The following is a 26,646-nucleotide window of genomic DNA, read 5'->3' on the forward strand; positions in this document are numbered from 1 at the left end:
TTGATAGAGTTCAAAATAGACTTCGTAGCCTCGTAGGAGATGTCCTTTTCTCTTCCCTGCAACCTCTATCTCACAGAAGAGATGTTGCGAGCTTGTCTCTGATGTATTGTTATTTTCATGGAAAGTGTTCGACTGAGCTTCAATCTATGGTCCCCCCTCGCCAAACTTTCACAAGAAACACTTGTCTAGCTGAAAACATTATCAATAATTCCCCCCACTCTTTATCTGTGCATAAACCTAAACGTAGATTCCATGAACAAAGCTTCTTTTTTAGAACTGCACGCCTGTGGAATTGTCTTCCGTTTTCCTGCTTTCCGGCTGAGTACAATATGGTTGTCTTCAAGTCTAACGTAAATAAGTTCTTGATGAGCCGTTCCATATAAGTTAACAAATTTACCGAATTTTCATTACTAATGATTACTATATTTTCCAATTTCTACTGTACACTCTGTAACCCTTATCCTTGAGTGGCCTCTTGGCCTTGATAATGTGGTGATGCCTGTGTAAAAAAAAAAAAATATATATATATCTATATATATATATATACATAAAGACAAAAGAAATTAAAACTGTAAGTTGAAATTTACAATGAAATTTATTGTTCGACTGAATACTCCAAAAAACAATTTACAAAGTCCTTATTCTTTTTTTTCTATCCTCTGATGAGAAGAATAGCATTCTTTGAAACTTCGCAGAATAAGTGCTTTGTAAATTGTTTTTTGGAGTATTCAGTCGAACAATAAATTTCATTGTAAATTTCAACTTAGAGTTTTAATTTCTTTTCTCTTATAAGTTCTACTCTCTATTGTGTGTATAATTAGCTTTTATTTGGTTGGGATTAAAATATCTATATATAAATATTTGGTATTTATATATAGATTGAAGTTTACTATTGCTTATATCAAGTAAACACTCTATCTCCTTTGATCTCATTATTTTATATATATATATATATATATATATATATATTAAATTTATTTATACAAACATTAATGGCTACATATGTGCATACATGTTTCTGTAATCACCCGCGTTGGAGGACTACGTCTTCAGGCCAAGAATTACCGTCGAAAACACCTGCACATTAATATACCTGCTCTGTTCACTCATTGAGCACTCTTTGGTAGACACATGTTGTTTCATTGGATGTACTTCTAGGAAACTAAACTCTACTGGCTATATATATATATATATATATATATATATATATATTTCTAAGTTATGAGGAGTTTATGGAGCATAAAACAATGTTTTTTTTTTAATATTTTTTATATTTCAAACAATCCTCCAAAAATGTAGCAAAAATCAATTTGTTTTTGTAAATGTTTGTCGATAATCACATTTTTTTTTTTGTTAAGTTCATTATCTAAGTTGGTGGTTTTTAACCTTTTTTACCTTGGCATCTTTTTTCCACTTAATTGATTTTGGTGGACCCCCATATCTGATTCTATTTTTCTATAATAAAAAGAAAACAAAAGGACTTATATCAGCGGTTTATTTTAAAAGAGAACTGAAACCATCATAATGTTACAAGAACTATGGGGAGGGGGGGGTTCATGTGGAGCCCGGTTGAAAACTACTAATCTAAGTTTAAAAGGGCAAATGAGAAATGCTAAAATTTTAATTCAATTTTTTTAGGAAGTCAGCCTTTTTTTATAATGTGTAAATGATGGATCCAATTTGATTTGAAGATGATCCCATAGTTTTGAGTTAATATCCATTACATCACTTCTACTCTTGAGATTATGAAAATACAAAAGAGGACATTAAAATATTAGCTAAATTGGCTAGGTGCAAAGTGTAGTATCTGTTTCTGATACTACACTTAATCTCTTCTGTCTTCAATCAATGAAGGAGAAATCCTTCTAAACCAAAGCAATTTTTATTCTTGTGCCCCTTTATTGGGAGCTGGATCCCTCCCCTCACACATTATATTGTGTATAACTCTGTCCTCTTGGGGGAGGTAAATAAATAAATACTAAATGAGATGGTGAGTAAGAAATATTGCCCCAATTTCAAAGGTTAATGAAAAAAAAACAAAAAAAAACCCCAAAAACCCAAAACAAAAGCATAAAAGAACAAAAGAACAGACTTTTTATTTATAATGAGTACATTACATTCCTTTGAGGTTTAAGTGGTTTTGAAAATTGAATCACTTATGCGGCGACCACAAGTGTCGATGTGTAGTGGAGCTAAAATGAGTGAAAAAATGAATTGCTCGCTGCTCCCAGTGATGACGGCTACCCATGCCATTTGAAGTGCCGCTGACTTGTGTGTGGTATTTGCGGTAGAAAGGGGACAGTGGCTATCCCAAACAAACAGTTATAGACAAACATTTGGGACAACAAAGTATCTGCTTATACAAATGATTCGTTTTGTTAAACAATTAGTGACATTTACGGTTCCATGTAAGCAGTCATACTTCATCTATTCAATCAGATAGTTTGACGACTAGTTCAGTTCTAGTCAGTTTCTATTGTAAGCTTTTTCTCTTTTATGATAAGCAATGTTTGTTGAAAGTCTTGTTGGTGCTTGTTAAGATAAAGTCGACAGATTGATATATTTTAAATATGTGGTTTCAAATAAAAACAACAGTACTCACTTCATTGTCATGTCAAAAATAGTAATATATCAAAAAATTACGAAAAGTCGTCAAATAGAAAATCATTTAAATCAAATTAGTTAAAAGTAATTTTTATGGAAAATTGGGGGAAATTACATATTCCCTAGATGTGAACACCTTAACGATTGCGAATACAGGGGACATGCTTATCTCCCTTTTCGTTACTTTTATGGCTTCTAACATTTGTAACCTATAGCGATAGATATTTTTTTTTTTTTTTTTACTAAAAATACAATATCAATTGTTCTACTCGTTGAATTTTTGTAATCTTTGGATATATTAATATTTTCGACATGACAAGTAAGTACTGTTGTTTTTGCTTAAAACTACATATTTAAAAACTTCATCTATCGACTCTATCTTAACAAGCATTGTCCTGTTTATTAAATGCGGTGTTCATCAAAGACTTGTAGCCTTCATATAACATACCACGGATGGCTGGCTACATGCAAGTGCATCCGAAGTGATGTCACTGGTATGGAAAAATGAAGACTTTAAAAAGGACATCACATTAGAGATGTGGGGCACAGAATGAGAATAACGTTCGAGATTACGTGAAAGGCATGGTGAACATTCTAGATCACGTGGGTGACGTCACGTCCGTAACAATGAAGAAATAAATGTTGTTGTTACAAAGAAAAAGCGAGTTGAAATTCATTTTGAGTCTTTGCTTTGTGACTGAGGCATACAACGTGTTGGTTCCAAGACAACATTACATTCAATCTATTCATCCATCAACGTTTTAAGTTGGTTAGAAACTGGTCAAACCTTGTCATTCGATATGTTCCGTTCAGTTCTGACTCTGCAACTTTGATTGCCGTCATTGATCATACAGCTTTGTGTGTCATTTAGATGCGTTTGAATTATTTACATATTTTTCATTTACGCTTTTCAGCATTCTTCAGGGACATTTTTAATAGTAAACTGTTATTATGTTTCTGAATTTTTGAGATAAGGATTGATAATTTGCATTATTCGGATTGGTGTTCTCATCTTTAGTGTTATTCTCAAAACGTTTTGGCCGATTTAACTTCCTACCTTCTTCAGGGGTATTTTGTTGAACTTGGCAATCTTTCTGTTGAATTTTGGAATCTACGCAGAAATTTCAAACAGAACGCTTTATTTAATCCATGGGGGTAGAATGTGAGGATTGAACTACAAGGACCCATGGCATAACGGATTGTTAAATTTCGTTGTAAGTGACACTCTTCTGGAGGTTGAACATTCAATTTTCAGTGCAGTTGGTGTTCTAAATACAATTGCGAATTACTTAGGACTTCTACCTGGTTATGGCTGATGGAATAAGAACATGCTACACTCATGAATTAAATAACGGATTCTGCTTGAAATTTGGTGTGGCTTTCTGAGTTTGACAGGAAAATTCTGGAGTTCAATAAAATATTGGTCTGTGTTGTTAAAACATAAAAGTTGTATTTCTGATCAATTTTAATATTTTATCCTGATCACTATTTTATTTTTGATTTGTTATAGAGGACAGGAGGAGGAGCTTTTACACTCGCTCAGAAGTCCTAATACTGTCACCCATAAGATCAAAAGATATTTAATAATGGACGCATTTTTGATATTTACTGTCAACTCTAAAAGTAGAGAGAGATAGAAAGAGAAAAGAAAGACAGGGAAGGAAGAAGAAAGAAAGATGCTTTTTTGGGTTTTGACTTACATTTGACTATAAAGAGAGGAAGCGGGGGGGGGGGGACTTGAACCTCACCCGAGACATTGTATTTTTACTCTAATTTTATCCTAATTTTAACTTAGACATTTTAAATTACAATATTAAGCTGACCATTTAGTTTTAGTGCACATATGGTGCAATCATGTTGACACACCGGTTCTCGCCAGATCACTGAAGTTAAGCAATGTTGAGCATGCCCAGTACCAGATGGGTGACCATTTGGGAAGGTGAGACACTGTATGTACTGCGAGGTAAAATACCAGGTTGAGAAATGGGTGTGGTCTATCTTTCTCTCGAGGGTAGATGGAACTCTCTTAAGTTGTGGTTGGCACCCCGGTCTAGTGATGGCATCACAATAAAAAATACCCTTGATAGCCCTGGCGAAACATCAAGTATTAAGCTACCGACAAGATTTGTATTACACTACAAACTTGTGTAGTGAGTTCAATCTCTGCTACGGCTGCGATGGATAGATGAATTTAGTTTGACATACTTTTTTCTGTAAGCTACATAATTTATCGAAATTTCCAGCATGAGTAGCTATGTTACATGTTTAATAACCAGTTAAATTTAAAAAAAGAAAGAAAATACTATTATAAGCATGAAAGTTATTGAAGAAAAAAAAAGACGATGTTGTTTTAATCTCTTATAATTATAAAATTATTGTATGTAATGGTATCACCAAGGTAACAAAACTTCTTGACCACGTCAGTAGCTTAGCCAGCCAAATATACTTTGTCGACATTTGAGTTCTCATCCGTCTCCATTGTCTTACATTTCTTCCATATAAATTGGTTATCCTCTCTCAACCTACATGTAATTTCACTGCACTTCTTGTGTTTCCAATGCAACAAGTACCACAAGTCATTGTCAATGTTGCATCACTGTGCCCGTTTTACAAATATTTGAATGGAATGTGTTCTGATGAACTGGTTTCACTTGTGCTCCGTTGATGTACATATCTCCGACAAACCTGCTTGGCAATAAGATCTCATCCCTTCACTGTTGTTGTCCCTAAATGCCAGAAAGAGTTGTATTCTAATACTTTCTTTCCTCAAACAGCTAGACTTTGGAATTCCCTTCCTGCTGTCTGCTCCCTTGGCTGTACTGATATGAAGAAGTTTAAATGTAACATAAACAAATATCTTGTTAATCTTTCCTAGACATGGCCCTAAATAGTAGCCCCTTACGTCCAAGTGACGATATGCTTTGTAAGGGGTGAACATGAGTAAAAAAAAAAAAATAAATAAATAAAAAAAAGGTACCACTCCCTTTCCTGACTCCCTTTCCACAGACTGAGCAGGGGAACTTTTTTTTTTTTTTTAAGCTTTCCAGTCATACAATCACTGATAATCTCTTTGGTCTTGGTAACATTCACTCTCAAACCTTTCCTTTCCATAGCATTTTTCCAAGTCTTTAACTTAACGAGTAGTTCATCCATTGTTTCAAACGCAAGTGCTAAATCATCAGCATACAACATCTCTTCTCGACAAAGCATACAAAACTCTTTGGTGAATATTTCTAAGACACAAATGAAAAGTAACAGACTCTCTAGAGAATCATGATGCACTCCTAACATTTCTGCAACAATGACTTTCTTCATCTTACAACTTCTCATAATTTGTTAACTGCTCTAAAATGCTGGAATGGCCCAGAAATATGGCGATTATTTTACATTACATTTCTATGTGAAACTGATCCTTCACTCAAATTCTAAATTAATTGCTAAGTTTTTTCAGGGTGTTCTCACACTTAATTGCCTGAAAAAGGTAAAACTTTGAGAAGCAGGGGTGAAAGGGTGTTAATGAAAGTTTTTAATTTACAATAATTATACCAAAGAAATCTTACAATATATTCAGTTTCTTGTACATAAAATGCATTTCAATTTAACTTTGAGTTCTCTAACACTTTTTTTTTTTTTTTAAAATGAATATATGGAATTTTTATGGTATTGCAACATATTAATGTGTATTTACTGCATAGTACTTGGAAAGCATTAATTTCTAAAAAGTTCTAGTATTTTCTGATTGCTTACACAAAAATACGAGGTCATTCCATGTCAAATCATCCAGACGATGCCATCCATACTTCTCAGATTTTAAAACTTTCCCCAATTAGACAGTCTTGAAAATTTGAGCTTGTAACTCCGCGTGATTTCGAAAATATTGCATTTAAAAACTTTTTAGATATGTCCAAAAAGACTGCAAAATCAAATTATAAAATTACATATTTTGTGCTTAAAATTAATTTTAGATTGGTAGAGGTAAGTTTTTTGCACTAGGAATCGAAAAATCACACTTGAAACCTATAAAAACTATTTTTGAGTTATTATACTTATGCAGCTAAATTTGGTTGTGGGACCAACGAACCTCAAACTCCAAAAAGTATTTGACACTATTGGAAAGTGATAATTTTTTTTTTGTGTGTGTGTTCTTCACGATTTGACCTCATCTAAAATTGAAGCCTTATTCTTTTTCCATTCGCACGTAATTTAATTTGAAAAACAGACGTTTATTTTGTGTTGAGACCATATGATCTTGCTGTTTCCACTAGACGATAAGTTACCCCAATTTATCACTAAATTCGTTTTTCATTTTGCTATAGTTTAATTTAATGCAGAGACTGAAAATTAGAAGTTATTTATAAAGTACATCGTAACATGTTTTCAAAATACCAAATCAACAGCTGTTCATGAACGAAATTTTGCAAATGTAGCAATTGTTTTATCATAAATCTTCATTACGAGTTTTTTTTTTATGTTGTTCCAGTGGTTTTAGTAGGACATTTGTTTTTATAAGGACAACTATAACCACCTCCTGGCCAGTTCAGTGTTTTCCTTGGTACATGGAATGCATGAATTGGACATTCACATCACTTTGTTCCTCAAACCGTCCCACGCAAACAGATACACACAAAAAATGTATAACATTGGTGCGGTGTCACCAATATCAACTTAAATTGGATTCTTGAAATCATGGATGTCCATAAACAAATCGTCCTCACTGCACAGTTTGTGTCCAATTTGTGATGCTGGTTTGTGAATTAAACAATGGCTACTGCTTGTACTTTACCATCTTCCTCACCTCGATCATGTCTTTGTCAATACTGAAGAAGATAGTTGATTTAATTTCTTCTTGGTATACTTCAGTATCACACGATAGTCCAGAATTTGGTTGTAGAGTGCTCCCTGCAAACATTGTTTTGCACCATGACATTCACCATGCCAGCAATTCTATCACACAATGATATTCTGTGACTGGTTTGCAAAAAAAAAAAAAAAAAAATACACTATGCTTTAACGAAAAAGTCCTCTTTATGGGAATATAAATTAAGGAAGTTTTTGCAATTTTTGTACTGCCCACTACAACATGTATTTGGTTTGGTTAGCACTGTAGATTGAAGTGGGATCGATCACGCCAATGGTTTCAGCAATGTAGACTGTAGAGATGAGGGCCCAGAATCAGCTCAGCATCTTGTTTCACTGTCTTGATCCACGTCTTTTGCTGTGCACTGCAACCATCAGAAATGTAATAGATGTTTGTCGTGTTTGAGGTTCTATTCCATCAGTAGTGCCTGAATTCTGTGAACAAAACTAGTGTTTTGTGTGTTGTCATCTAAAATCAAGCAGTGGAAATTATTTTTAACGTTCTAGATAGTTTAGAATTTATTTTATGCACAGAAATGTAATTTTCTAATGTTGCAATTTTGCAGCCTTTCATAACATAATTGAAATCATAAATATGCAATATTTTGGAAATCACTTGATGAAATGAGGACAATTTATTTCCATGGATTAAATAAAAGGTTCAGTTTGAAATTCTGTAGAGATTCCCGAATTGGACATAAGAATTTCTGAGTTCAATAAAAAGCACTTGGAAAAAAAATTTGGAGTTGCATTGAGAAAATGAAAACAGCTGTTTGCTGTTATTTTTCTACAGAGATGCAAGTTATTTGCCAAGTAGCAAATGTTTTTTTTATTAAGGATGAAGAGTCTGAAAAATTTTATTGGCTTTAGAGTATAACTCTGTGAAAATTAGCCAACTCTAAATAGAAAAAAAAATTTGATACATGAATGCATCAATAATTTCCCTCACTCTTTATCTCTGCCTAAACCTAAATGTAGATTCCATGAACAAAGCTTCTTTCGTAGAATTGCACGCCTGTGGAATTGTCTTCCGCTTGCCTGTTTTCTAGTTGACTACAAGATGGTTGTCTTCAAGTCCAATGTAAACAAGTTCTTGATGAGCCATTGTACTTAAGTTAACAAATTTACCGAACTTCCATTACTAACGATTACTATATAGTCCAATTGACTATTGTACACTCTTTAACCCTTATCCTCGAGTGGCCTCTGGGCCTTGATAGTTGGTGATGCCTATGTAAAAAAAAAAAAATAAAATGACCTCCCTCTTCCCTAATATTATCATGCTTTATTTTGAATTTTTCAGATTTTATTCATTTTAAAAAGTTTCATTTTATTATGCACAAAAAATTTCTAAAGTTACAATTTTGCAGTCTTTCCTGAAATCATAAAAATGCAATACTTTGGAAACCATTTTGAATTACAAGCTCAAAGTTTTAGGATTGTCTAGTTTTTATGATGCCAAAATCTGGGGAAAGTTTGATGCAAATCTGAGAGGAGTAGATGACATCATCTGGATGTAATAGATTTTTGTAATCGAGAAAAAATAATCCTATAATTCTGTCAGAGGATTGTGATCAATTATATGTTGGAATCTTTGAAATGAGGACTGATAATAGTTTGGATTATTTGAATTACTTTTCTCATCTTAAATAATATTCTCATAAAGTTTCGGCTGATGTAACCTCCGACTTTCTTCAGGTATGCCTCATGGATCTTTGGTGGAACAGATAAAGTGCAACATAATAATCAGTTTTAAGTGAACTGTCTGGTGATTGTTCAATCTTCAGTACAGGTGGTACTGCAAAATATAATTTCTGTTGTCATAGCTGATGGAATGAGGACAATTTACCTCCACGAATTAAATAAAAGGTTCAGTTTGAAATTCTGTGGAGATTCTCAAGTTTGACATAAGAATTCATTTGTTTAATAAGATGCACCTGGAGAAGGTTGGAGTTGCATTGGCTGAAACGTGAGAATAACATCCAAAATGAGAAAAAAAAAAATCTGAATAAATAATAAACAGTGTGAATAAGTTTAGGAATTTCCAACTAGATGTTTGATGTCTTTTGTAGGGAGATCTGAGTTATTCGCTAAGTAGCGTTTTAAAAAATTTTTTTATTAGAGACTAGCGGGGGATATCCAGCGTTGCCCGGGTGTTTGTAGTTGTGTGTGTTTTTGGGTAAATGAAAAGAAAAATCGTTGGTTGTTTTTAAAAAAAAAAAAACGAAGCCTTGACGCGCAGTTGGAAAATAGTAGTGTGAAAAAAAAAAAAAAAAGTGCGACCTGGCAGGTGCCCGTTTTTGATGAGTCAATGACGTGAACTTTGAGTGCTGGACAGTGTTTTATTTACCGCGAGTCTGTTGGCTTCTTTTTTTTTATACGAAAAAGCTTAATGCACATGCGGCGATCGTAAGCAATAGCTATTCAGCAGTTAGCATTTTCTGTGGGACAGTGTTTAATGAGATCAATAATCCGGTTTGTTTGTTTTTACCTAACTTTGGGAAAAACCAGCTCTCTGTTTATTAGGGGGAGTGTCTCGTCTCGAAATGAAAGCAACTGTCTGATATGATGATAAGCCGACATTGACCAAACGTTAAATCGCTTTCTAGAGACTACTAGCCTTAGGCCAGTGATTCGAATCGAGTTTTGCTTTTTTTATACGGAAAAACGAAAGTAACATGTGCCGATCTTAAAATGTTGAATATTTAATGTTTCAAAGTCGGGCAAATTAAATAGAGAGGCGACCACCGTTGTTAAGTCGTAGATATTATCATTTAGACGCGATATAAAAAGTTTTAGGAAGTTGTGAGGCGACCGATCGGTTCTCTGAAAAAAACCTTTTGAAGACATACACAAAAAGCGAACATACATACACACATTTTCGCTTTTATGTATATAGATGTAGAGTCTGAGAAATTTCATTGCTTTAAGAGTTTGAGCCTGTGAAAATTAGTCATAAAAAAAATATTGATACATGATGACCCCCCCCCCCCCACTTCACCAGTATAATCATGTTTCACTTTGACTGAATTCTTTAGATTTTATTCATTATAAAAGAAAAAAAAGTACTTATCAAGTTTACGGTCCAGTCTCCGGCAACTTTGAACCGCCATCTTCTGAAAGGTTACATAAGCAGCTGGAAGATGCTGAAGCAATTATCCAATCAGCTGTCAGAAGACAAGTTTCAATGAAAGCGTGAAATTCATAAAATCAAGAAAAGAATTTTTAAACCAAAAATGACTTTTAATATGTTATGTCCACGTGAAATTCCACCTCCTTCCACGTATTGAGAATGTCTTTCTAAGTAGATATGATACTGTAGGTGCCTCCACCTCAGGTGTTGGGAAGTAGAATAAAAAAAATAGATAAGAAAAGAAAGTAGGTTTAGCGAGTAACAAAAGGATTTATCAATAGACAGGAATCTGTTTATTAGGGTAGACAAAAGAACAAAATGATCAAACAATGGACTTGAGATATATTTAGATTTGGTTTGGTTGTACTTTAGGATTGACGATGGATTTACCCATCTGAGGAGTGGTTTTATCATTCTGAGAATGGGTTTGCAGCAGTCAATAAGATTTTAACAACAATTGAAAAGATTTATGGACGAAAAAAGTTCACTTTACAACAGTACAATTAATTGTTGGGAGTTCAGTTGGACTTTGAAGTCAGTTGGAGTTAGAACACAGTTGGAGACATATTGTGGCTTGGAGCAGATGGAGAGATAAATTGATCAACTGATTGACGGATAGCCTTGACAGAATGTCCATTTAGAAGGTGGAGATGTCACACACGAAGCCAGAGTTTAATGAATATATACGTAAAGTGTCAGTCTGTATTTTCTTTTGTTTTCTTTGTTTGATTTTATTTTTATACTTGTGAGCCCATATGCTCCCCTTGATAGCCACTAGTGTGAGAAATGATGATGATATGGCCAGAAGATGAACAAAATATCCATGACACAGAATATTGGGGCGGTGAGTTATCGGTGGGGCCATGTGGTGTCACATAGAAAGCCATTCTTAACATGGAAAAGGCATAGGAAATACCACATTTTGAATTAATCGTCTGGCAGTCTTCACATTTTTTTTTTGTCTAACCTGTTAATATTCTTTTGTGGATAGTCAATAATGCGAAAGTTGTATGTTATCACTGGCATGGCAAGTTGGTTAATGGCAGTTATATTTTGTTTGTAAACTGTATTTTGCAGATTTTTTTTTTTTTTACGCAGCATACATTTTCTTGTTTGTAAGCTGTGTTTTGCAGATTTTTCCTACATGGCGTAATACTCTCTGCCAATTTTTTCTCTCCTCTTGGTGCGTTAAATTGAATTGTTTTCTTCAATGCCAACATATTTGCATTGTCCTGCTCTTCTAGGTCTGTGTTGCCAGGCTCTTCATCAAGCTGTATGTTTTCTGTGCAGATCTTTTTCTCTGTTCTCATTGAGTACTTGTCACATTTTAGAGAATATGATGTGTTTTGTATTTTATTAAGTTTGTGGATATTAAATCCAACTGGTAATTTTGTGCCAGCTATGAATTTACTATTTAGACGTTTTGTGAAAAAGATGTCATATATATATATATGTGTGTGTGTGACATAGCCATGTGTATATATTTAAATATATACATAGCCATATATATATTTGCATATACCATAGATGGCTATATGCAAATGCATGTGAAATAACATCACTCGTAAAGAAAAAAAGACTATAAAAAAAGAGAAAGAGGACGATCACAAGAGAGATGTGGAACATGGAATGGAAGAACGTTCAAGATTGTGACAGAAAACGATCATGTGGGTACGTCATGGCTGTAACAATGAGGAAATAAATGTTGTTACAAAGAAAAAGTGAGTTGAAGTTCTTTCCTATTCTTTGTCTCCTTTGTGACCGAAGCTACAATGTATTGATTCCCTGTGTACAATGTTACATATATACATAAAAAATGTAATGTATAATATATTGAGATCATGATTGATAATTCGTATTGGATAATTTGGACCACTTTTTTAATCCCAAGTGCTGTTTTCGCAATGTTTCAGCTGATGTAACCTCTGACCTTCTTCAGATATATCTTGTCGACTCAAGAATTTTTGTCATTGAATTTTGAATGGAATCTTATGTTTAATCCACAGGGGTAGCATGCTCTCCTTCTGTCAGCCATGACGTGGTAGAATTCCTAATTCACAGTTATTTGTATTGTGTGGATTATTTGGACTACTGTTCTTATCTTGAGTATTATTTTCACCCTGTTTCGGTTGATGTAACCTCCGACCTTCTTTGGATGTATCGTGTCAAACTAGGGAAATCTTTCTATTGAACTTGGAAATTTGCATGGAATTTCAAATGGAGCCCTTTATTTACTTCATGGGGGGAGGGTAGCATGCTCTTGTTCCATTAGCCATGACTGGATAGAGATCCTAAGTAATTTGAAATTGTATTTTATTGGTTCGCACGGGCCTGTGGCGCAGTGGTTAGAGTATTTAAAAAAATTTAATTGTCAAATGATATTGTAATGAAGGTTGAAGGTTCAATCCTCAGTGTAGGCATATTTTTTGACTTATCTCAGTAAAGTGTTGTAGTTGTATTTGCATTAGTGATTGGAGGATTCCAATATTTTTCCAGATTCTGATACAATTACTGATTCTGATTTCAATGACAAAAGTGCTAGAAGAACAAAGCCATAAAAATAATCACCTGCACAACTGTAAATCCCCTATCAAAAGAGTATGTTAAATGGCATTGATTTAAGTTCATTGCAATCATTTTACTAAAACGAACAGTGAGTTTAACATGTAAATATACTAAAGTTAGTTTAAAAAAAAAAAAATCAACTAAGAATTCGTTTACATCAGTTTTTCTTTTTTGTGCTGGAATAAAATCTATAAAAAATGGATAAGCTGCTTTTTTTTTTCTTGTATCTCATTAAGTTATAGAAAAAAAAGATACACATTGGGGAAACTTGTAGATAAATCAATTTTCTTTTGTGTGAAAGGACTTTATGGATTTATGATTTTATAAGAAGCTTTTTGAAAAATCTGCTTTCAGAAAATGTGACCACAAATAATTCTACCTCAAAGAATTTGACCCACTTGATATATATATATACTAGCAAAAGTACCCGTCATTGACTGGGTTCAAAAACAGCCTACAGAAAATAGACTCTGATTTATGAAAGTATGATAGGTTATGAAAAGGAAGGGTTGTAAAGAGATAGCTTCGAATTTGGGGGTATCAAAACCAAAACAAAATATGATGAAAGTAAAAATAAAATAGATAAACCCCATAACCCCCCCCCCACACAGACATTCAGCTTTATATATATATATATATATATATATATATATATATATATATATATATATATATTTTTAACCCTGCAAGTATTTTTTTTTCTTTTTGCCAGATATGTTTTTGTATGAACTTTCAGGAAAGCAATTGCAAATCTGACAATGAATAAATTTATTTTGGATAAACAATTTTTGGATATTTTTTGGCCATTTTATGGAAAATATTTTTTATGGATTAAAAAAAAAAAACAAAAAAAAAACTTTATAATTATATTAAGCAGGAGAAATGATTAGATCATTCTACTATGCCTTGACGGAGTACAAAATTGACTTCAAAATCTAGTGTGTATGGAGGGTGGTGGTGGTGGTGGTTAGTGGTCTCTTCTTTACCATACAACCCCTTTCTCATAGAAGAGACATTGGTAATCTCTATTCTATCATTATTTCCATGAAAGGTGCTTGACTGAATTTCAATCTTTGGTTATTCCTTGTAAGACATTCACAGCAAGAACTTGTTTTATACCAAAATAAAAAGAAAAACCTCTCTTTTCTCCCTCAATGTGCCTAGTATGAGGGGGGAATTTCTGTAGACAGAGTTTCGGTAGTTGTGCACTTTTGCCACCGTGCTGAAATAATAACATTATTTTGAAAGCCATTCTTAACATGGGGAGGGGGAGGATATTTTATAACTATTCTGTGCTTCCACCTAACAATTTAATAAAAGAAAGATATTGTGAAGCTTGAATTTAACCTGGAAAAATATTTAAAAATAGTGTGGTGGCAAAAGTGCACAAGCACCATAATTTCTTTACAAGATCTTTCCATTCATGGAATATATTGCTGCAGTATTACTTCCCTGCTGATTACAACTTGATCATTTTCAAATCCAGTGTTTGTTTTTCTTGAGGACTGTCCAAAATATAATCAAAGGCAGTTCATACAATACTCTCATAGTGTCCTTCATCTTTTGGTATATATTAATTTATTCCTATCTCATTAACCCTCATCCTCAAGTGTTTCTTGGCCTTGATAAATGATAACCCTGATAGTAAAAAGGGGGAGGGCTTTCATTGTTAACTCCAATAAATTTTTACTGAGTAAAATTTTGGATGCTTATACAAAATTCCCCACTATATTAAAAATCAAAAATAAAAGAAAAATTTGTATGTTGTAGGTATCTGTGACGAAAAGAAAATATCGTCTTCCAAATATCATATCAGTTGATCAAGCAGTTTTATTTTTACAAAGGAAATTATTTTTAAACAATTTGAGTTTTTCCAATATCTTTTTAAAATCTCACATGTTTGAATATTTTTGGGTTCTCTCCCTTATTTTCAAGATGGCGTTGCAATGTCGTTGCTGTTCGGTTGGCCACAAAATATAATTTTGTTATTTAAAAATAAAATAATGGATTAGTTTACATAAGTTTTGGTGTACAATATTTTTTCCCCATCACAAGTACGTACATCATACAGATTGCACCATCACAACCACCACCTTCTTCTTTTTCTTCTATTTCTTCTTTTTCTTCTCCTATTTCTTTTTCTTCTCCTATTTCTTCTTCTTCCTCTTTTTCTTTTTCCTCTTCTTCCTCTTTTTCTTTTTCTTCCTCTTTTTCCTCTTTTTCCTCTTCTTCCTTTTTCTTGATTTTCTGACAGCTTGTAGAAATTGATTTCTAAACTAGCTTACTTCTGGCCAGATTTTTATTTAAACTACATAACATGAAATGCAACAAATTTTCTCTGGAAGTCATTTCCTTAGTTAAGCAAGATTTTTATAGAACAAATGCCCTTCCTCACACCAACCCAGTTAGGTGATGAGGACTGGTGCTTTTATTGAGACATCATCTTTAGGTGATTGCCCATTAAGACTAAAGAGCACTACACTTGTCCTTAAATTACATATGAATATTTTTTTCCCATTTCTTCTATACTTAGATCTCTATTTTCACTCCCACTCTACTGCTCTCACAATCATAAACTACATCTTGTAGATATGCTGAGATTTTTCGTCAGTGATGAGCTGGTTTCACTGCATGGTTTTGGGTTATAAATCATTAGACCAATCCCACCAGCAACTCAAGTATTTCTCAAAAAAAAAAAAAAAAAAAAAATCCATCCTCATTAAATGTGAAATTTTATGCACCATATAAAAAATTGCAAACTAAATGATTGAACAGACAGAGACTGTGAGTGACATGGATTCTCAGTATCAGCCAATGAAAATCATTCTAGCAATTTAACTATTTGTATTTAGGACAAATTTGGTTTCTTCCCAGAGCATAACAACTCAATAAAGCTCAATGTCAGCACAAGAATTATGTATCTGTATATCTCTAGTTATATAAAGTTACATATATGTACATGTTTTTCTATTTTTATCTATCTGATTTGTGCCTAAGCTAATTAATCACTCATTATAAAATTTGGAACAAAGCTGCTAGGCATAAGGTTTGGTAACGTGGGCTATATTTAGTTTTGGGCAAAGGAGGTAAGAAGGTGTGGAAAGCCTCCATGAAAATTCAGATACCACTGTTATTTATCGGAAATTTTAATAATAGGTATTAGACATTAATTAATAAATATTCCCATGATTTCCGTTTCTTTGTAGAATTTTAAAGGGTTTTAGGAGGTATAATATGGGACCCCCCCATCATTTGACATTCAAATATTTCAGATTTGTATTTAATTTGATCTATAGTTATGAGAAGGGCTAGGGCAGCAGCATATGCTTTTCATTGTTTTGACTCTCGAATGTGTATCCGTTAATATTTTATATGCTTTTATATAGAGTGGTGTGGTTCTCAGTTGATTAACTGTATCTAACTATGTCGGATATATACTCGAGAGTCAAAACAATGATAAGAATATTCTGTTGTCATAGCCCTAGTTATGAGACACTAATTAAGCAAGATTCCTTGACTTTCAATTGCTGATTATGACCTTTTAAGTTTCAGCCTTAAATTTTAGCTATTTTCTAGGATCAAAATCATGTTAAGTTTCAGCCTTAAATTTGAGCTATTTTCTAGGATCAAAATCATGTCATGGATTTTGATCAAAATAGGACATAAGATTTAGTATCATGATATCTTAATGATAATCATAATGAAACATAAAAGTGGTGAAAAACTGTTCAGTTTGGGGAATTAATTTTACTTCTCCTGAGACAGGTATTCTTTTAATCTTATATGAATATAGAAGATCTAGCTGGATAAAACTGAAGTTTAAGCAAAATAAGTAATTGTAAAGATTGATGTTGTAAACAGAATGCAAATTAAAAAGAAATTGTGTACGGGCAATAAAAATGGTTTTATTTGGGGTTTTCAAATATGAAATGAGGAACTATTTCAAATTAAAATATATTTAGTCTTGTACATTTAATCTAAAGAAGACCATATTTGAAATGCTTAAATATACTAGAAAAAAAAAAAACAAGATTTTAACAAAATAGAATCTTACAAAACTGGAAGCATTGTATTGTTCATGGAGCCATGTTTGTTTTTTATTTTGTATCGCTCAAAACAAAAAACAAAAAAAAATTAAAATGCCTTTTTGTCTCTATTATTATGGAATACAACATTGATTTTCACTCCAAAACGTTCTTTATATCATAATCTTTATATCTGTGTGTGTGTGTGTGTGTGTGTGTGTATATATATATATATATATATATATATATATATATTTTCCGATAACAAATGGAAAACCATAAAAACTTGGAAAGAAGAAATGTAGGTAAATTTTTATTACATGGTTTTCCTTAAAAGGAAAATGGATTCCATATTGTTCATTACATAATGTTTTCTCAACGCCTGAAGAGAGGCTGTTCTTGTGAATATTTTCAAATGATATAAGGTTTGAAATTCTCTGAACGGTCACAAAACGATTGTAACATATAATGAAAATACACAACTTATCAATCTGATCTTTGTTGTCTTGATTTTGTGAAAACACACACACACATATATATATATGTCAGCCACAGATAGACTGTTTCGCTATATTACAGTTCTTCAGTGCGGCTAGATTAGCAACTTCCTCAGGCAGGGATTGAAACTTGACCGCCTAGTCAACAGTCGTTACACTGTTTGGCTGCTGCTAAGATGGGTATGTGAAAATTTCAATGATCAAGCATTGTCTAAATGCTTAAGCTCTATTTGTCTACACAAAGAGCAATGCATTATATGTTAGTGGCAGGTTGCTATTTCACTCCCTAATATGCTCAACCCAAGATAAGGAGCTTATATGTATTAGATTTCTTTTTTTTTTATTTTTGATTATTCTGGTGAAGTTTGGTATTGCATGAGTAATGGTGTCATTAAATTTAATTCCATTTTTTTTTTTTTTCTTAATATCATGGGAAAATCAAGTAATTCAGAAATACTGTCTTTGTGAGATTGCTGATTTTAATAATGATGATGTTTCTTTCTTTTTTTTTTTAATATTTTCTGCTTTTTCTTTTTAGGGTTCAACTAAAATGGTATGAATCATTTTCCATTTTGTGTTCAGCTCTTAAGCTGCTGACCACAACTAATAACATCTACATTAGGATCAAGGCACTGGTCAGTCTTTTGACGTGATGATGGATCCAAATAGTTCGGCGGCCAGTGCCTTAGACCAGTCACAGATGCTCATTCCACCATCGGGTACATTCCCATTATCAACTGCAATCTCATCGACTTCATCACCATTGCCTACGTCTTTGCCATCAACTTTATCCCCAATGCCAACATCGTCTTGCTCTTCTTCTTCGTCGTCGTCTTCGTCGTCACCAATGATTGCAGCTGAACACCAACAAGAACTTCAACTCAAAGACCTTTTACAAATGGAGGCTCTGCAATCCCAGAATGATGATCAGCAACAATTTGAAGTTTTATTACAACAAAGTGATCAACAACAACAACAACAATTTGAGGTTTTATTACAACCACAGGATGATCAGCAGCAACAACAACTACAACAACAGCAATTAGAAGTTCTGTTACAAGAACATAGTGATCAACAGCCACAACAACAATTTGAAGTTCTGTTACAACATGATGACCAACAACAACCACAACAACAACAATTTGAAGGCTTGTTGCAACATGATGATCAACAACAACAACAACAACAATTTGAAGTTCTGTTACAACATAATGATCAAGAACAACCACAACAACAACAATTTGAAGTTTTGTTACAACATGATGAGCAACAACCACAACAACAATTTGAAGTTTTGTTACAACATGATGATCAAGAACAGCCACAACAACAACAATTTGAAGTTTTGTTACAACAAGACGATCAACAACAACCACAACAGCAACAACTGGAAGTTTTATTACAACATAATGATCAACAACAACAACATCAGCAACTTGAAGGTTTGTTACAACGTAATAACGATCAACAACAGCCACAACAACAACAATTTGAAGTTTTGTTACAACATAATAATGATCAACCACAACAACAGCAACTTGAAGGTTTGTTAAAACAACATAATGATCAAGAACAATCACAACAAGTTGAAGTTTTGTTACAACATAATGATCAACAACATCAGCAACTTGAATGCTTGTTACAACATAATGATCATCAACAACAACAACAACAACAACCACACCAACGACTTGAAGGTTTGTTACAACATAATGATCAACAACAACAGTTTGCGGATTTGTTGCAGCAATATAATCATCAACAGCAGCAACAACTTCATACATCTACTCCACAACATTCATTGCAACTTGAACATTTATTGCAAACTGATGAACAAGAACAGTTGTTACAACAACACCGAGAACACGTGCCCGAGCCACATAAAGCCGAATTGGAAAAACTCTTAGAGTCTGACGATCCTCCCAAACAACCCGAGATTCAGGCAAGCGATTTAGAGCAACTTTTACAAATAACTCCAGACCCACAAGCCTCTTCTTCACAAACAACTCCACAACAACAACAACAACAGCAACATCAACCATTGTTGCAGCAATTGCTGCAACAGACGGACCAAGTCCAACCTGGGCTTGAACTTCAACCTCAACCCCAACCTCAGCTCGAACAGTTGCTGAGTCAGCCAAGCCCATCTACTCCGACTCATTCAAAACCAGGTGACCCTGACAAACATCCTCAGGAACAACTGAAGCAGCTACTTCTACAGCCAGATACCTCACAGCAGCATCAGCACCAGCATCACCATCATCCGCACCAGCATCAAAACCAACACCACCATCATTCCCATCATCATCATCATCATTCCCATCATCATCACCAACAACAGCAGCACCCTCAACAAATCAAAACCCAGCAGGCCGTTGTGTCGCTACTACCACCTTCCTCATCAATATCGACCAACTTAACAATGCCGATGCCACCACCTGCCCCATCACCAGAGGCTGTTATCGCATCCATTATGTCTTCGGCCAGTAAGATGATCCTTCAACACCAAGCTGCTGGACTACTCACCCCGACGGCTGCACAGCAATATTTGGAGATGATGCGAACCCGTGCAGCAAACTATGCAACTGCACCAAGCAATGTGCACCAGAAGTTGCTAGATGATCTCAGTGAAGAACTTGGTAAACTCGCAAATGAAGGCATTGAAGAGAGCGTGAGGTATGTTTTGCATCTTTATTTTGTTTTATCTGGTGTTGGCCGGTTAGCAAATTTGAAAGATTAACCATTTATGACCTAGTTGAACTAATTCGTTCAGTCGTGAATAAATGAATATAACGGTATAAATAAAGTGGGAATTGATTCAAACATGTCTTTTATGTATTGAGTTTTTTTTATTGAAATATACTTTTTTTCCAGTTTAAAGAAAATCATAGTATCATTTTAAACTAACTAAAATTGACAATAAATATTTTTGAATCATCTACATGATAATTCAGGTTATAAAGGGGTAAGATTTGGATTATTCTGACTACTTTAAACAAAACTTTTGCCAATTTAAAATTTCATCTTGAAAATGAAAAAAAAAAAACCTGTAGGGTTTTGTAAAATCTTTATTCAACAATAACAACCTTTGCTCTCTATAACTTGATTCCATCTGTCAACACTTGTAAAATTCTTAAGGTTTTGATATAAAATATGAATCTAACTTATGTTCAAATTACACCTATTTAAAAAAAACAAAAAAATATAGAAAAATCTTTATGATGTATATACTCCTCACGGGACGGAACAAGGTCTACTAAATCTCTTTTTGTGAAGTTAACCTAAGGTCATCTAAATGGTTTTGTAATATTTGAAATAAGTGATAATTTAAGGGAGTTAGGTCAAAAGAATATGCAGAATGGAGCAAGATTTCCCAACGTCTCCTAGGAGATCTTTTTTAAGTAGGGCTAAGTGAGGACGAGTATTATCATAATGGAAAATGACTCCCTTTCTGTTGACTAAAGGAGGTTGTTTTCTGGTGAGAAAAATATGAATGACGTTTTAATAATTTGAAAGTTAAAGTTAAAAATTAATCATGATAACATGTTTTTTAAGATGCATAAAACAAATTTCAATTCTACAAACTAGCAAAACCTTTTGCACCGACCTGATATTTCAATCCTGGATGTGAGAATAATATCCAAGATGAGGATAGGTGTCTGAATAATCCAACTAATCCAAATTATCAATCCTCATCTTGAAAAATTCCAAAACAAAATATCTAAGAACTTAAATATTTAATTTCAGAGCTTTACGCTGCATTTGCAAGTGACTTTTCAAAGCTTAAAATTAAAAATAATAAAATGCTTATTTTTTGGCGATTGTGTTTTTTTTTTTCCATCAACAATCGTCCAAAGCTCATTACCGACTGAAAAATGTCTTTTCAATCTTTGTTCTTTTTTATTAAAACAAGCAAAGTCAAACTATTTAAACAATAAAAATAGAACAATATATGCTTTTTTTTTTTTTTTTTTTTTAACGAAGACTGTTTAAAAAAACACCTGAAGTAATTTGAATGTTTATACCTTCAAGTCTCAACATGAAATTCAGTGCACATTTAGAATTACACTTATTTTAAAAAATAAAAAAAATACAGGAAAATCTTTTATGATGTACTTACTCATCACGGAACAAAAATGTCATATTCCAAAAATCATTTGGGTTTTGCTAATAACTTTTCTATTTGGCTAGTAAACAAAACTATTTAGATATCAAAGGTCTATTAAAGATAAATTTGTTCGTAGAGCCCTGAATTTCCATTTTATTTAATACATCCATTGTTTTTTTTTCTTTTCTCCTGACAGCAAAGAAGTCTTTTCCAAATATGAACACCGTGAACTTCTTCCTGGATGTCTACCTCACCCTGGAGATATTGTAGAGGCAGGGTCCTTATCTGTAAGTTTTTCTTGATGTTTATTTTGACTATATAGGCTGAATATAACAATTTAGGAATAGGACCATTTTTAAAAGTTGCTTCATTTTTTGTTTGAAAAATTTGCTGAGTTAAAGGCTTAGGATGGAAAAATATCACCATTGCAAAACAGGACATCTCACCACAAAAACAAATGAAACTAGTTGAGCTAACATTTTCAATTTAGCCTAAAAATGAATAAAATTATTTGTTTTTATGTGTATCGTTTTCTGGTGTTATCAGATCGAGTTATCTGAGGATACCAGTTTCCTAAATTAAAATGTACCAAAAACTGTTATTGTTTCATTTCTTTTCCCTTTACAAAACTAAACCAAAAGTCAAAAACAAAAGCAACAATTTCCATTTACGAAACTTTTTCGAAAATTACTTGATTCAACATTAAATAACTCAAAAAGGGTTGATATGCTGTATGATATATTGTGTATGACACTAAGCAAGCGTTCAACAACCACCTGTTCTAGTGGTGTCGGTTTATAAATATGAGCTATTTGCTCATATGTAAATTATACTTAATTTGCATATCACTACATCTCCCTATAACGGAGGGCTTTATGCCGCGAGTACTTCTTGTACTTCTTTTCATGCCCTTCTGAACATCTTCCTTTATCTCTCTCCTTTCCCTTGGAGATCTGGGTCTATCATGTCTTTCCCTATAATCACAGTGTTCCTCCTGCATATTCTGATCTTCCTCTTCTGCCTTGTCCCATTCTACTTCTTCCTCTTCTACCTCGTCTCTCTCTACTTCTTCCCCCGCACACTCATTCTGCAGTAACTCTTCTGTTACATCAATAATGGGCAGCTCTGAAGGCATTTCCTCATCCGATTGTTCTCCTTGGGATCTTATTTGGCCAGCCTGAGCTAGAACACTGTTCCCATTTTCTTTATTTAATATTGCAGTATTATGTCCTTTCTGCATAATAAATTCTGCTGTCTTGGCTTCTGTATTCCTATTTCTTTTGTACCACATCTTTTGATTTGTGGCATATGACATAGTCAAAGGGGACCTTAATTGTCGGCCCATTAAGGCAAATGGATTTTCTGGCCTGCCTGCATACGGAATTGTTCTATAACTTAGTAAATAATCTTGGTAGGAAAGTATCGATTTTATCCTTCTGTTGCAAACATGCTTTTATGCCCTTCTTTACCGTCTGGACTACCCTTTCCGCTATCCCGTTACTTTGAGGGTGGTAGGGAGGGGTCTTATAAGGTCTGCATCCTATTTTTCTTAACCATTCATGCAAATCAGCATCCGCAAATTCTGGCGCGTTTTCTGTCACCAATGTTCTCGGTATCCCATTTCTTGAAAATATTACTCTTAATATTTGTTTTACAGTGGTACTTTTTTTATCAGGTACTCTCACCACTTCAGGCCAACCTGAATATGCATCTACTAATATTAATAATAGTCCTATCTCATTGACGTAGGCATGATCCATGTGTACTCTGCTTCTCAGGCCACACATGTATTTTCTTTTGCTTAAAATTCCTGAGTTCTGTGCATTTTGTACGTCTTTTTATGTAGTCCTCTATATCTCTTGAGTACTCTGGCCACCATGTTTCCAATTTTAATCTTTGTGTAGCTGCTACTCCACAATGTACGTCATCGTGTACACTTTTTATAACCTGTCTCCTCTGTGTTTCTGGGGGAACTATCAAGTCTCAATTACATATTACCCATTTTCTATAGTCGGTTTATGTCTTATTTCTATGAATGGTCTTTCAGCCACTGAACAATTTCCCCAGTGATTCTCTTTTATCCTCAACACTATTCTGTTTAACAATGGGCCATTTGTAGTTTCAGTAGCCATTTTATCTACAGATATTACATCGGTTTCTACAAGGTGCAGGAATGTGTCTCCAAATTCCTCGTCGTTTTTGTCCTTATCCTCTCTATGAAATCTCAATCTAAATAAGACATCAATGTGCGGTATCATATTCCCTTTAACATACTCAATGTCAAAGTTGAACGCCATCAGTCTGATCGCCCAACTTAATATTCTGGACGTTGTAACTTTCGGTAGTTCTTTTCTAGAATTGAAAATAAATTCCAGTGGTCTGTGATCACTTTTCAACAAGAATTTTTTTTCCCATCAAGAACTCTCTTGCTCTGTTTTCCATACTATGGCTAGTGCCTCCCTTTCTATATTAGAATAATTGTGTTCAGTCGTTGTTAATCTCGTCGATAAGTACATTACGGGATGACCATCTTGTGACAAAATACTGGATACGAAATGCTCACTAGCATCAATAGTTAGAGTTATGTCCTTCTTAGGATAAAAAATTTGTACTATTGTTTTTTTCACCAGAATTTGATTTAACTTTTCAAAGGCTTTCTGTTAATGTTCTAACCAAATAAATTACGCATTTTTTTTTTCTTAACTTCGCAAATGGTTCTGTCAGCTCATTATATATATTTTGGTACATATTTTCTATAAAAATTGACCAAACCCAAGGACTCCAACTCTTTTTTATTTTTTGGTGTAGCCATTTTTAGAATTTTCTCTATTAGTGCTTCATCTGGAGAGATCCCTTCCTTTGATATTGAGTAACACAAAAATGATATTTCATTACTGTTGGTTACACACTTTTTTGTATTTATTGTCATGCCAGCGTCTCCTAGCCGGTTCAGTATATTTTCAGTTTTTTTCTTTAAATCATCTTCATTTAAATCTCCAACACATATATCGTCTTGATAACAGATGATATTTTCAACATTTCCTATTACTTTTTCAATAGCTTTTTGAAAAATTGCACTTGCCGTTTTTTGCCATATGGCATCTTTTTCCATCTTAACAGGCCTATAGGTGTGTTTATGGTCATCACTTCTTTAAAATTTTCATCTATGGGTATTTGGTGGTAAGCTGATTTTAGGTCTATCTTCGAAAATACTTTCATTCCGGCAAGTTTATGTAACGCTACTTCTACATTTGGAATAGGGTACGAGTCGGCGCAAACTTTATGGTTCACCCCTATTTTATAATCTCCACAAATTCTCAAATCACCGTCTTTTTTTTTTAATACCACAATGAGTGATGCCCATTTACTTCCTCCTGAAGGGACAGGTTCTAATAAATCTTCCTTTATTAACTTTCGCAACTTAGCTATTACTAATGGTAATAAATGCACTGGTACTTTTCTCGCTTTGTAGTAGGAGGGGGGGGACATTTTCTTTAAATTACAGGCTAGCTTCATAATTTTTTAATTTTCCTGTTTTTTTCCATTTCTATTTCATTAATCAACTTCGTTGAATTTATTTTTAATACATCATTCCCCAATAGTCCATGTGTTTTTTTTGGCAATTTGTAACTATAATAGGTACTACTTCATATTTTTCTTTTAGTGCTGTTGAACCTTCAAAGTAACCCATAATTGCTATAATTGAGCCATCAAACTAACATAATTGTACGTTTACTTTTTTTAAAAAATGGTTTTCCCATTTTTTTCCCACAAATTTCTGGGTATTATGGTTACTTCACTGCCGGTATCTATTTGGATTTCAACAACACAATTGTTGATTTTGGTTTTTATTTTTGTATTTCCATTCCTTGATCCAGTATTTTGTATATAATCCTTCTTTACTTTAAAATTTGTCTATTTTCATCTTCTATTCTTTCCACATTTTTCATTTTACATACTTCTTCAAAGAGATTCTTTTTTAAATACTTTGAACATCTTTTTCCAAACGCTGAGCATTTTTCTTTTTTCATTTCATGAATTTTTCCACAGTACGTACATTTTTTTTCTTTTCGTTTGTACTATATACGTGTCAGCCGTTATTTCTTCAGAGTTTTTTTTTTATTATTATTTTGGTTGTAGGTATGTATTAATTCCTGCTGTTGTATAAATTCTAGACACATATTCAAGGGCATGTTAGTAAGTTGTAACTGTTCCATTAACTTATATCTATGTGCCGAATTATGCATCTTAGTTGAATTAAGTCTTCTTCTGTTGTCTGTTCTTCTGTTCCTAGTTTTTCGAATTCACAGTATTTACTCGCACTTCTTAACCGGTGTAAATATTTTACTATTGGTTCATTCACTTTCTGCTTCATTGCCATAAACTTGGTCCTTTTTGCAATCACCAGTCTTTTCTTTGGCCTCATGTTTCCCTTGATAACCTGGCTTATTTCTCAAAGGTTATTTCTTCTAGTTCTCGAGTGTAAACCATTGTAGCAACCTTGATAATTGCTTCATAACCAACATTAGCCATTAACAAGTCGGTGATTTCATTCTCCCCTCCTTGTTTTTTGTCGTCTTTCAACTTTTTGCTTCTTGCATTAGTAGCAAAGCAACGAATCCAAGTATCTATGTATTCCAGGTCTTTAAAGATCAGAGAACATCCTATCGTCGACACAATTGATATGTCGTGTATAACGCGAAGCAAGTGTTCAACAATTGATGTCGGTTTATAAATATGAGCTATCTGCTTATATATAAATTATACTTAATTTGCATATCACTACACTGTAAAACCAAACAAAATCAAACTCCATGAATAAATGTTTTAAAATAAAAAGAACTTGAAGCATAAATT

General features: G+C 33.4%; 1 protein-coding gene across 2 annotated transcripts in view; it reads left to right on the top strand.

Annotated features, from left to right (window-relative positions):
- Window positions 1–26,646, top strand: part of LOC145297611 (uncharacterized) — a 346,611-nt gene that overhangs the window by 21,678 nt on the left and 298,287 nt on the right. For both annotated transcript variants that reach the window (XM_080143676.1, XM_080143675.1), the window contains exons 2-3: window positions 18,220–20,357; window positions 21,986–22,076. In XM_080143676.1, the coding sequence (XP_079999802.1) occupies window positions 18,334–20,357; window positions 21,986–22,076 (2,115 nt within the window). In that variant the 5' untranslated portion in view covers window positions 18,220–18,333. The remainder of the gene's footprint in view (window positions 1–18,219; window positions 20,358–21,985; window positions 22,077–26,646) is intronic.

The sequence above is a fragment of the Euprymna scolopes genome, chromosome 18, assembly GCF_053919585.1.
Source record: "Euprymna scolopes isolate OS-2025 chromosome 18, ASM5391958v1, whole genome shotgun sequence".
In the NCBI taxonomy this organism is placed as follows: Eukaryota; Metazoa; Mollusca; class Cephalopoda; order Sepiida; family Sepiolidae; genus Euprymna; species Euprymna scolopes.